The sequence below is a fragment of the Haemaphysalis longicornis genome, unplaced genomic scaffold (assembly GCF_048455015.1).
Source record: "Haemaphysalis longicornis isolate Haplotype H1 unplaced genomic scaffold, Haemaphysalis longicornis Haplotype H1 scaffold_10, whole genome shotgun sequence".
NCBI lineage: Eukaryota > Metazoa > Arthropoda > Arachnida > Ixodida > Ixodidae > Haemaphysalis > Haemaphysalis longicornis.
This window is the reverse complement of record NW_027526204.1, coordinates 2710832-2723429: the sequence shown is the minus strand read 5'-3', so window position 1 is coordinate 2723429 and position 12598 is coordinate 2710832. Positions and strand designations below refer to the sequence as shown.

The 12598-nt window shown below is 46.9% G+C and overlaps 2 protein-coding genes and 1 pseudogene across 2 annotated transcripts in view; 1 reads left to right on the top strand and 2 right to left on the bottom strand.

The window, feature by feature from the left end:
• Positions 1-12598, bottom strand: part of LOC144158079 (uncharacterized) — a 58940-nt gene that overhangs the window by 22035 nt on the left and 24307 nt on the right. The gene's annotated exons all lie outside the window — the stretch shown is intronic.
• LOC144158020 (uncharacterized) overlaps positions 5318-12598 on the bottom strand; it is a 28225-nt gene continuing 20944 nt past the window's right edge. Inside the window, exon 3 of the mRNA XM_077688708.1 lies at positions 5318-5535. Within this exon, the coding sequence (XP_077544834.1) occupies positions 5318-5535 (218 nt within the window). The remainder of the gene's footprint in view (positions 5536-12598) is intronic.
• On the top strand, positions 5756-11452 carry LOC144158122 (uncharacterized; annotated as a pseudogene).

Here is a 12598-nt window from a genome sequence, read left to right as displayed (position 1 = left end):
CAGCCCTATACATGGCTTGCACTGACGTCACGGCGAGGAACCCTGGGATACCATTCCGCTATGCCGGTGCAGTGGTCCAGTCAGCCGTAGCGATCGTGCGTCCACTGTCAGCGCGTCGCAATGGTGATCTGTGCTCGAACCGGATGTTGGATGCTCGAACCGTACATGTTGGACCAAATCAACAAAAAAACTTTTTTCGCCTTCCGAAGGTAATCGACCGCACGAAAGAGCTATGTGTGAAACGACGCAGTCTGTGGCTGGCGCGGATAAACCGCGCCGATCTCAACATCAAGAGGACTGGCATACGTGTTTGTGGCGCACACTTTGTAAAAGGTAAGCCATCGGCGTGTGCGCGATAATAATTTATCTGTGAGACTTGGAAGCACTACGGAGAATCTCGTTTTTAAACATGCCCTTGCGTCCGTAGGCAGACCGTCACAGCTGTGGCAGGAGGCGGACCCCGACTGGGCCCCGACGCTGTTACTCGGCTACAGCGCGAAACAGGGAGATCCCGAACGCCACGCTCGCGCAAAAAGACGACGGAACCAGGCTCGTGCAGCTGACTCCGAGTGTAGAGCCGAGGCAATGGCAACAACACAGACGACGCATCCGGACGCAGCTGCCGTTTCTTCGTCGTCGCCGGCGCCAGCGGAAGACGGAGTCGGGGTAGAGAACAGTGACGAAACAGGTGAGCGTTTTTAAATGCAGAGCATTTCAGTAACTCACGATGTCACCCGCGTTGACGTCCGTAGTCCGCACCGCACCCCTCCCTACTATATATAAAAAAATACTACATGGCGCCCGGTTTCGATCCCTCGACCCTGCGGGCGGAACGCAATGTACATGGTGCTCTACCCACTGCGCCACAAAGCCGACACAGAATGGGACGCTACGAACGCGCCTTATATCGTTGACTCATTCAAATTACTGCTGACGAGCGCTCTCTCGTCAGCAGTTGCCACAAGTGCAACAACATTAACGTAACGCAAACTACTTTACGTCGTGCGCCCCCGGAAATGCTCTGCATTTGATCGTGCCCCTCGCGAGGGGGATGTTTCACTGCGTCTTCTCTCGGTCGCGGGACCCGTGGCGCCATCTGGCGGAGGCGCGGCACAACTCGTAGCACTTTCTTTGAAAAAGCGCCTCGAAAGCGCGGCAAATATGCAATAGGGATGACGCGCTTTCGGGGCAATCCGCCGACGCGGCTGCTTTGTGTACAGACTCGGCGGTGAGCGTCCCGGGATTCTGGTTTCACCGTCCTACGTATCATCTCGCATCGACCATGCGCACAAAGTTGGTATACCGGTATGTCAAATTTTCTAATTTTGTGCCATTTTGATACAACTGGCTTTCTTCTCCACACACAGAACAAGAATCCGAAGGAAAGTAATCGAAGCCTTTTCACGTATGCCACGCCACCTTCAACGTAGCGTTTGTTAAGTAAAGTAGACAACTTCATGAGTCCTTTAAACTCAGACGGTGCTGTTTTGGTGTTCTTTGATTTCTTTAACCACTACCTCCCACTTCTCCCTAAAATTCTTGTCGCCTCTTTTTGCGGCCACTAAAACCTCACAGCTCCACAAAAAAGCTCCAAATAAATTTTATACAAGCTCATTTTCTTCAACCAGGGTATTCATGCCCGCTCAGACAATAAAGCCATACTCTCTTTCCGAGGTTCTTTCATTGCTACCAGAATGCTTTCAAGGCATGGACTCATTTCTGCGTGACCATTTACAATATTTGCAAAATTATCAGGTTATAAGCGCAGAAGTGCTCCGAAATACCGCGTGTGCCCTTTTGGATAAATCTTCTTAAATGGTTTCTATCATATGGCGGGTCATGGGTGTTCCGCTAGGAATCTGTTCTATGAACATTTTAAACGACGATCTGGATCGACTTTTCATGTTTATTTAACGCACACGGGAGTGGCGTTGTTGCGAACAGAGCGAGGCGGCAGCACCAGTGCCAAATTGTACTGCGATGTCATCATCTCAGCCTTCCCATCACACAACAAAATGTAAGCATGCGAAGTCTATAAGGCAACGGCTTCACCGCCGAGGGCGCGAGATTTCGCTACACCCATCATACTTTCTGGGTCACTATTTCGTCAACACGTAATGTGGGCTTGTTGGTTCGAACTGTGAAACATGGTTAAGTAGCGCGATAAAAACGGGACAAAATTAAATAACACAGGACTAGCGCTAGTCCTGTGTTCTGTACTTTCGTCGTCGTGGTTTGAAACCGAGCGTGTCAAAAGTGGAGAGAAAGTTTTTTTTTTTTTTTTTATCCGGCGGAGTACCTCAGATGTTGAATCTCCGCATGCTTATTTGCCAGTCCCGTAGCCAATAACTCCTCTCCGCATCTCAAGTGAATTTTTCGCGCTGCTTGATCATCCATGCAACAACTTAATTTTGTTCCAGGGATGACATTGCAGGCATGGAGATGGAGTGCTTATCCCTAAACGAGCGCCTCTACGCTGCGCGAAATGAAAACAAGCTGCTGGAGCTGACTGAAGATGCCCTGAAATGTAGCGACACCAAAGTTGTGTACTACACCGGCATGGCGAATTTTCAGATCCTTTACGCACTGTTCAACGTTGTAGCGGGGTTTGTGTCGCATAACGCTAACAACAGCTTGCTGAAGTTTCAGGAGTTCCTGCTTTTCTTGATGAAGTTAAAGCTACATTTGCACATCACTGACCTTGCTTTTAGGTTTAACGTGTCAGAGGCCACAGTGTCGCGCATATTCGACAAATGGCTGCATGCTGCCTACTGCCGCCTTAAGTCTCAGATATTGTGGCCGCCTAGAAGAGTTTTGCAACGCACAATGCCTCAAGCCTTCTACGATTCTTTTGGGGAAAATGTTGCAGTCATCATTGACTGTTTTGAGATAAAGATCGAAAAGCCTTCATCATACTTGCCCCGAAGTGAGACATGTTCTCACTACAAAGGCAGCAATACGGCAAAGTATTTCATTGGCATTGCACCTCAAGGCATTGTTAACTTCATCTCTGAAGGCTGGGGAGGGCGGGATAGCGATAGACACATAACAGAGCACTGCGGTCTTTTGGACAACTTACTTCCGGGTGACGTAGTTCTTGCAGACCGAGGGTTCGATGTGTCTGAAAGTGTGGGCTTCTACTGTGCCAGACTTCGCGTGCCAGCGTTCACCAAGGGCAAGAAGCAACTGTCGGCAGTAGACGTTCTAAGCACCAGGAAACTAGCCAATATCAGGATTCATGTCGAGAGGGTGATCGGGCTGATCCGAAATAAGTATGTAATCCTGAAGGCCACGCTGCCTGCCGACCTGGAGATGATTTGACTCCACTTGACAAAATTGTTACTGTTTGCTGTGCCCTTTCTAATCAGTGCCCTTCAATAGTAGCATCACTAAAACAGTCTGCTATTTGAGCAAGTGCTTTCCGTTGACGAATGACATTATATCGTCAGCTGTGGTTGGAAACATTCTTTTTAAGCGAAAACGCCCGTGTGTACGAGATTTCGGCACACGTTAAAGATCCCCAGGTGGTCAAAATTAATCCGGAGATCTCCAGTATGGTGTGCCTCATCGCCTGCGTAGCGTCGGCTCGTTAAACCTCATCAATGGAAACTTTTTTTACTCCAGTTATTTCACTTATAATTTGAATGCAATGGAACATGTTGTACCAACTATGATTTCAAAGAGCAGCAAAGTTATGGTTCAAGTCAAAGAAAGGAAAATATATCCCACGTGATTGTGCGTTTGAAGATTAGTTGGACACTAGTTAGGTTTCAGCTGTAGAAGCCTCACCTGTATATTATTATTGTACTACTTTGTTGTGACACTACAACACAAACTGGAATTTCTACAGTAGATCAGCTGGTGAGGAGGGAGGGCTATCGTATCTATCCCTTGCAACCTCTTTACTATAATTGAGCAGATAACAAGCTTTTATTAAACTTGCTAGCTGGCAGTTCCACGTACCCTATGTAGAAAATTTCAAGGTAGACAAAACGTTGTTTTCTGTACATTCAATAATGGCCGCCTACAGATTGCTTAGAATTCGCAGCTCATTTCAGGTCTTGCCTATCATGAAAGCACAATAGTATTATTCGAAGCAACAAATTCGAAAAACATAGATGAACAACAAGTGTCACTTGTTTACCTTGAGCATACCAAACTTGAAAGCACTATTTAACACAAGTGTCAAGCTTGGCACAAACGGCGATCTTATCGGCTTGACTTCTCGCGAACTTGCATAATGTGTAGCTTGAGGAAGCCACCCAGTGAGCGGCTGGTTTCAGCGATAGCTTGAGTACCTATGCTGCCCACGGACGGGCAGCTGCTGGGCTCTCCCATTCACCAGGCCACCCACGAAAGTGGAGCTAAGCTCCCTGCAGATTTCTTGCACTGCCCCGCGAAAAAAATTGCAGAACAGGCTACATGCGAGGACGGATTGCGTTCGACGGTGCCCTGCGCTACCTGACGATACTTGATTGCCGCTGACACTGCGTTGCTCGCGTTATCGCGTCATCAAATTCAGCTACCTCGTTAGCCACGGCGCGAAGCGTTGGAAAACTGATCCGCACGTTTTACACCAGAATCAAAATACAAGGCAAACAAACTACAAGGAATGCAAGTAGCGATCGGAACAAGTAGACAACGAATGCAGGAGCATAAAGCCGATGGCACGCGAACTACAAGACAATATGAAGCTAGCAACATATTTAACGGCAACAATTTGCACGGAAAAAAGCGTGGCGAAGCAGCTTGTCAAAATAGGATGCGTTAGGCTTACCAAGACTAGCAGCAGCAAGTTCACGAAAATAGTCAATAAATAGTTGGAAACAATCCTCCCAACAAGAAAAAAGCGCCGCGAGGCAGCAGCTGTGCAAGGCGATAAGGACGTAACGTTGCGCAGGCTTGCGGTTGGAGCCACGGCCGGAATCCCACATGGCGCACACACGCCGTCAAACAACGCCTTCAATTAGCAATTGTGCAAAAAAATAGTGACGTCACAGGAAGTCACGTGACTAGTTGAGTTTGACGTCACTTTTGCGGGGCAGGAGCCACCGCGAGGGGGCTAGATCTCGTGCCCCGCGCGGGGAACGAGACTTACCCTTGTTTATTTTGCCCGAGAGCTACTGCCAAGAATTGCGGACCAGCGCCCCGCGCATACGCAGATGGCTACTGGAGAAAGGTCCATCAAATAATTAGTTGCACCACTTGTATTAAACCACTAATAAGTGACACGAAATAGCCCATGTGAACACATGAAAAATATTTATTAGTTTACATTTCACAACTTTTACAACAATTTTTACAAACATTTTACAACTCAAAACGCAATGTTTTTGGCGGCTGCCCTTAATGTTGCCAACGGATTAGTGTTGCTGTAATGGCTGATCACAGCTTGAAGTCGCTGGTTGCAGTCGGCGTGCTTCTTTGATACCCTCGATGATGTTGTGCCCCCCTCTGCTTGAGCGAGCTTCATTTCAGTGAGGGCTTGCCCTCTCTTGAGGCAGGCCAGGAAGGTCCAGATGTTCGGTGAGCAGTGTTATATTCAGTTTCGGTTTACGTTGTGTTCTTTCACCCCCAGGGGGAACGTCCGTCTTTTATGTATATATTCGATGTGTTAAGTGCAATAAACGTCTTTCGTACGGTGGTGCTGCCGGTGCTTCGTACGTCCTTCGCAAACACCACATTGGCGACGAGAATGGGATAACAACACGTCAAGCTACCTTCAGCATCGAGTGCCGTCCGGATCAGCCCAGCCATGAGTTTCTCCGACCTTGCTCCGCCGCCGCCGTTCCTCCCGGCGCCCGGCCGTCCGTGACTTCCATGGAAGGAGTGGGAGCAGACTTTAACAGTCTACCTTCTAGCGTCCGGAGCAGCTGAGTTCCCACCAGAGCGACGCAAGGCCATTCTTCTGCATTGTTTGGGGGCGGAAGGGCAGCGTACACTGTAAACGCAAACTAGCCGGAAATGGAGTTTTAATCAAGTAATGTGCCCTGAAAAGTACTTATAGCAAAAAATGTACTCCCTAGGCATGGTCTAAACAAGTGGACGAACCTCCATGGTAGTACCGTTGCCCATCCGTGTAGCAAAAGGGAGGATTTAGAACGACATAACACCATTTGTGAGATGGCGTTCGGTCCCTTGTAAACAACCACGTCCACAATAAACTCCCCATCTGGGGTAATCATCTCAAGCGGGCGGTCGCCATGTTAGTCTTGTGTTGTTTCCGTGTGTCAGCACTTCAACCGTGGACTAATGCTAATTAGAACGAGAAAGCAGGACGCGACGGTTGCATGCAGCTACAAAACCGATACCGTACGTATACCCGTATAGATGCTTCAACCAGCGCGATCACAAGCAGACAGCGCGGCCGTGTTGTTTCAATCTGTTTATTTTGGCGGTAGGTGTTGTCAAACTCTGCTGCTAACAAAGAGACAGTTCTCGCCGTTGCAAACAATTGCAATGTTCATCTGCTTCGCTTGCTTGCGCATATGTAGACAATTTAAATTATCGTGCCAGCGCGCCAACGCACCCGACTGCAGCGACTCAACTTGCCCTGGCGGCACGACTTGCTGCCCGGATGTAAACAACCTCCGTGATGCAGCGCGGCCGGTGACTTGGTGCGGCCGGAGCTTCAAGCGCCTCGCCTTGGGCCATCATTTTTTCTTATTTGAGAAGGACTAGTAGTGCCATTTGGTGGAAGGATTTTTATGTGCCCCTGTAACACGACGAACGGCCGCTAACAACATTTGGATACGGTGACAGCTGTGGACAGCTCGCTGGTAAGTGCTCTTTCATTAGTCGATGCTTTTGTCAAACGTTTGGATAGGGTTAACTGCGAAGTACCCGTGCCACACACAGCACGTACACGCACGGGCAAAGAAAAAAGCGCACACTCGTTTTATTGTACTTGTTTGTGGCTTTTGGGGTATGCATTCGCATTCTTTTGTAGGCCGGTTTGTAACAGGGCATTCGAGATGAAATCGTTTGTCGCGCGCGGCGTCGTTTCAAAGCAACGTGACGGTTACTCAGGTAGCCGAATCGCCTCCGACAGCGGTGCATCGTCGGGCCCGGTCGGTGAATATTGTGGGACTCTGTCTCTCATATGCATCGAACTGCTCGTGTTCTTTTTAGTTAACTGCTCTACTTTGTAATATCTATTTGTTAACGCTCCTGATGGCTTGCCTGTCCAAATATAAGTCTGTGTTGTTTTCGTTCAAGGCTCTGACTCATTCTTAGCGCTCTGGTCGGCGAAAGCCGCAGATCAGACGGCCACCCCCTTCGAAAACTGTGCCCTGTAAATTCGGTGGGGTTGTTTGCTCGCTTGAGTCGACTCTTCACATCTAACAGCGTACCCTATTAAGGAAACGGTGGCATGCGTAAAAGATGCTATGAGCCTATCGAACGATTAAATGCATATAGTGTGGACCACGACGGCGACGTGGTTCGAAACCGAAATGTTTTTATTCCCTTTCGGATGGTAATGAGGGGTCTGTATATAATCGGGGCCCGTCAGTCGCCAGCTAAGGCCACGTAATTAAAAACACAAATTCATGCCCTTATGGAAGAGAACAGAGTTTGCCGTAGCATGACACAAGTCTGCCGGGCATACAAAAGGATATCATTTTTTTAGAAGAACAATGCACACACTCTTCTTTTGTTGGTAATAACTTTGTGATAATCAATAGTAAGACCATACACAAAAATTACTCGATTCATCTGACACTCGCTTTTGACACGGAGCTTGCAGCTCCAAAAAGTGCACTGTGGTTTTGCGTGACGGAAACTTCTACAATCACGGTAAATTAGCTAAGGCAGGTGTGTGTGGCATGCAGCGTTGGTAAGTTTGCGAGAATAGCGTTTCCATTTCAGCTGTTTTTTTTTTGTTGCCATGCAATCACAAGTAATTTGGTGCCATGAACGAGGTTTACGTTAGCTAACAAGGCTGTAGTAACGGTTGCGGCTGCAAATGACCTTATGCACCAATCACGCTTGTCAGCTCGGTGACACAGAATATTAAGGTGTCAGAATACGGATGACTGAGTCGCCAAGTTTATTACTACTGTAAAAAAAGAAAGTGTTTTCTGACCCAGTGAAGCACTTTCCTGTATGACTAGCTGTGTTATGACAAATGACCATACTTGATGAGACAAGCCGTAACAAATTAGCTTTGGATGTAACACCAGGAGGGAAATAGGTGAGGGTATCTGCAAGTATAACTGAAACAGTGGGTGCCTGTCCGGCATGAATTCATTATTTGCTGACACGATTTTCTTCTGCAGATCCTGATACATGATCGAGTTGAATGACTTCATTAATCTTAAGGCAGGATAGGCTGTGCTGTATAAGGCAAGGCTGCATTCGGAAACCAAGTTGGCCCCTCCAGCAGAAGTGAGTATTGCCACGGCTTGCAACAGCCGTCCAGCTCGCAAAAGCTCCACTTTTTCTATAAACGTGAGCCACCATGGTAGGGGAGAGGCAGTGTAAGGGTTTGCATCTTTAACTGTGTGCCCACTCACTTGAATAGATGCAAGCTGGCATCTTAAAGCAAGAAACAGCAGTTAACAAAATCATGCAATACCAAAGTGTTTTTCAGTCAAAAACAAAAACTAATCTATCAACCTACAGAGACTTGCATTTTATCTTCACTGTCATTTAAAGTTGTGCTCGAGTATATTGTGCGGAAGTAATATCTTTTTTATTGCTGCAGAAGCCACGACGGTTGATGTACTGGCACTTGGTTTTATGAAGCCTTTGCATTCCTAATTTAGGTACTGGAATTCGCAGGGAACCTGGCCTTACAATTTTATTACTGTACCGAATTATTAAGTTCATTTAACCATAGTGTCTGTTTTGAATTTTACGTGTGGGGCATTTTTTTTCTTTTTTGCTTTTTCAGGCAGATGTTCCTCTGACTCCCTGCCTGCATTCCGTGAACGGGGAAGTTAGCCTCCACATCGATGGCCAGCGTGTCTTGACTGCATCATCACTGGGAGGACTGTGTAGTCTGTTTGCATCGTTCTGGGTTTTCAACATTCAATATCCCAAGAAGGCACACAGAGCTCTAACGTTTGTGGAACATGGCTTTTTGGACCTTGCCTGCACCAAACCACGTGTGAAGGATTTAGAACTAATTAACTTTTATCGCATCAATATCGCTCACTAATATTTGTTTTCAATCCTGTAATCACTGGATAGTAGTCAAAAAGAATTCCGTTTTATATTTCTTACTTTTTCTTTTTGTACTGAAAAGGGGATATTTGATGGGCCGTTCTGTATGCTCATAATACAGCTATCTTTCAGTGAATAATATTAACAAACTAATTTAACTTGAAACAATTATCTAAATTATATTGGCAACTGGTGCGAAATGAATCAACTAAAAATTATCCGAAAAACACGAATTTCATGGCTTTTTGTTCTCACTCTAAAGAAGTTGTCGCGATACCACCCATTCTTTTCTATATCGTTGCAATTAACCCGTCAGACTCGGTCACTTTTCTTGGCGCATTTGTGTCTTTATCAAAATGCACTGGTATTTTCCGCAGCATATTTTTCGTTCTTTATATTACTCATTTATCCATAGCCAGTCTGTCTCCTACATCTCACTGCAGTCTGTCTCCTACATCATTTATCTCTTGTGACTTTACCACCTACAAAATGCTTGTTACCCTTCAATATCAAATCGTTGCACAGCTCGCTTATTTCGAGACAAATTGAAAAACTGTTTTGTTGTAAACCACTGCAACCATTTTTTCTTCACTTTGTGTACTTAGTACTGATGTGTACTGATAAGTTCTGATAAATACTGACGGGTTCTCGATCGTCTAGTATTATATATTGATTTCATTTACCATGCGGATGTGTTTGTGCCTATCTGTTTTTCAAGTATTTCCAGTTCTTGTATTATTATTGTTTCTACAATTTGTTCCACTAGCAGACAGCTCTCGCTCATTTCACCACCTACTGAATTTTTTTTTTATTGTTGTTGTAAACCACTGCAGCCATTTTTTTCACTGTGTACGGAGCGCTGATGCGCACTGATAAGTTCTGATAAGTACTGATGCGTTCTCGATCCTCTAGTATTCTATAATGATTTCACTTACCATGCGGTTGTGTTTGTGCCTATCTTTGTTTTTCGCGTATTTCCAGTTCTTGTAGTAATATTGTTTCTACGTTTTGTTCAACTAGCATCGTATTGCTGTCTTCAATTCCTAACTGGCGTGTTATTTAGCAATGTACCATTTGTGATTTCTAATATGAGGTCGCCATAAGTATTTATTTCGGAACCTCCTTGTGTACACCATGTACCATGTAAACTTGTCTGCGATAGTTCGTTTGAAATAAACCTGAAATCGAGAAAAACCGTGTGAAATCAGTACTCCCGCAGGAAACTAGAAATTCTCCCTTGTGGCCTTGAAAACCTCCTTTCGGAAGGCCTACAAAACTCCCCAAGCTTTCGTCAAACTCCATTCAAAAGAAGTAAATGCTTCCCTTGAACCTCCTAAAAACGCCCCTAAACTAACATAAGTACTTCCAAAGGGAGCCATAATAGGCTCCTATTCAACCGCCTAAAAATTCCATAAACATCACTTAAAAACGTCCTTCAGGAAGTAAAGAATACTCCATTTTGACCTCCTTAAATTCTCCCGAACATTTCTTAACACTCCCTAAATACCTCCTTTCTATAACCTAAAAACTCCCTGTTTTGAGGAGGTAAACAAAACCTCCCTGTTCCATGTAGTAAAAAAACTCCTACAAGGAGGACCACTAGAGGACAGGCAAAAAAGAACCTCTATGGAGTATATGGGAGGAAAAAAAGTTTAGAGTGTATTTACCGGACTTTACCTGCAGGGTCAAGCGCCGCAGCACCGGCACCAGCAAGCGCCGCAGCACCGGCAGTACAAGAGAAACCGGCAGTATAAGAGAAACAAGAGAAGCCTCCCGCGCCCGCTACTGGCGAGTACGAGTCTGCACTCATCACCTTACGGCAGCAGTTTTCGACGTCGTGCAACGTTGTCGTCGAGCGTCATCGTTTCCACCGCCGCAGCCAACACGCAGGCGAGTCCGGTCATGACTTTGTTGCTGCTTTACGGCAGCCCGTTTCGCATTGTTCGTTCGCTTCACAAGATGATGCTCTGCGGGACCGATTTGTTGCTTCCAACCGCGTACGTGAACGGTTGCTGCTCGAGGGTTCCTCCCTTTCGTTCAAGAGCGCAGTGCGAATCGCTCTTCAGTTTGAGCAAGCAGCTGAAGAGGTGAAGGAATTTTCTGCTTCGGTCGAGCCTGTTTCTGTACGGCGTCGTCCCCAGTATTCGCATTCTCCTCGAAAATTCAATTCACAGCCAAAAGAGCATTTCCAGCAGAACTTTACAAGCGCGAGCGGTTCACGTGCGCCGCAGGGGCACCGCCCCCCTCGGTGAGACAGATATAGCTGGTCCGTTTCACCGCACTGTTTCCGTTGCGGCTCGCGGAATCACCGCGCATCAGCGTCGCAGTGCCCAGCGCAGGGAAAGAAGTGTTCCTTTTGCGGTATCATGGGCCACTTTCAGGAAGTATGCAACCGCAAGCGACAGATGCAAGGCAGGGTTCGTGAAGTTGGATTCGATGACGATGCTTTGTCAGATGAAAGTTCTGAGCATGTTTCGACTGTGCGGCATCCCGCTCGCAGCGCAATTTACATACAAGTGCGCGTAGCGGATGACCGGTTGGCATTCCTTGTTGGCTCGGGGTCGTCTGTTTCAATTCTGTCAGAGCAAGAATTTCGCCGACATTTTCAAAGCGGTTTGCTTCTCCTGCAGCTTTGCACGCCACCTTGCTTGACTATTCTAAGCGGCGAATTTCCGTCCTAGGCTGTTTCCAGCCAGACGTTCAATTTAAAGGGCGCTCTGCACCACTTCTTTTCTACATCGTTCGCCAGGGAACCTGTCTGATTGGCCTTGACGGCATTAAGGCCCTAAATCTTCGAATTCCGGGCTCCACTCTCGTCCGTTTCCCCGCCGCCGCGTATCAATGACCCGACACCTTGTCACATTCCAACGCAGTCAATAGAGCAACCCAGGCAAGCAAACCTTCCGCCAGCCTTGGCACACGACTTCGGTTCACTTTTCAGTCCTGAGTTGGGCCTTGCTAAGCGGTTCACGCATCGTGTCAAGATTCGGCAAGGCGTGCAAGCGGTATCTTCGAAGCTTCCCCGTCTTCCATGTTCACTTCGGGAACCAGTGTCGAATGAACTTCACAGGTTGTTGAGCCTTGACATCATCGAACGTGTCGATGCTTCTGAATGGGTTTCGCCCATTGTTGTCGTTGACAAGAAAGATGGCAGCATCAGGATTTGTGTTGACCTTCGGGAGCCTAACAAGGCTGTTGTACCAGACAGCTTCCCGTTGCCTCATACAGAGGAACTTCTTCATGCCTTGGTAGGCGCGACACACTTCTCAAAGCTTGACTTGACTTCTGCCTACCATCACGTTCTTTTGCACCCTGACAGCAGGGACCTGACAGCCTTCATCACACATGAAGGGCTTTTTCGGTTCAAAAGAGTTTGTTTTGGGTTAGCTTGCGCCCCAGCGGCATTTCAGAAGATGATGGCCACAATTCT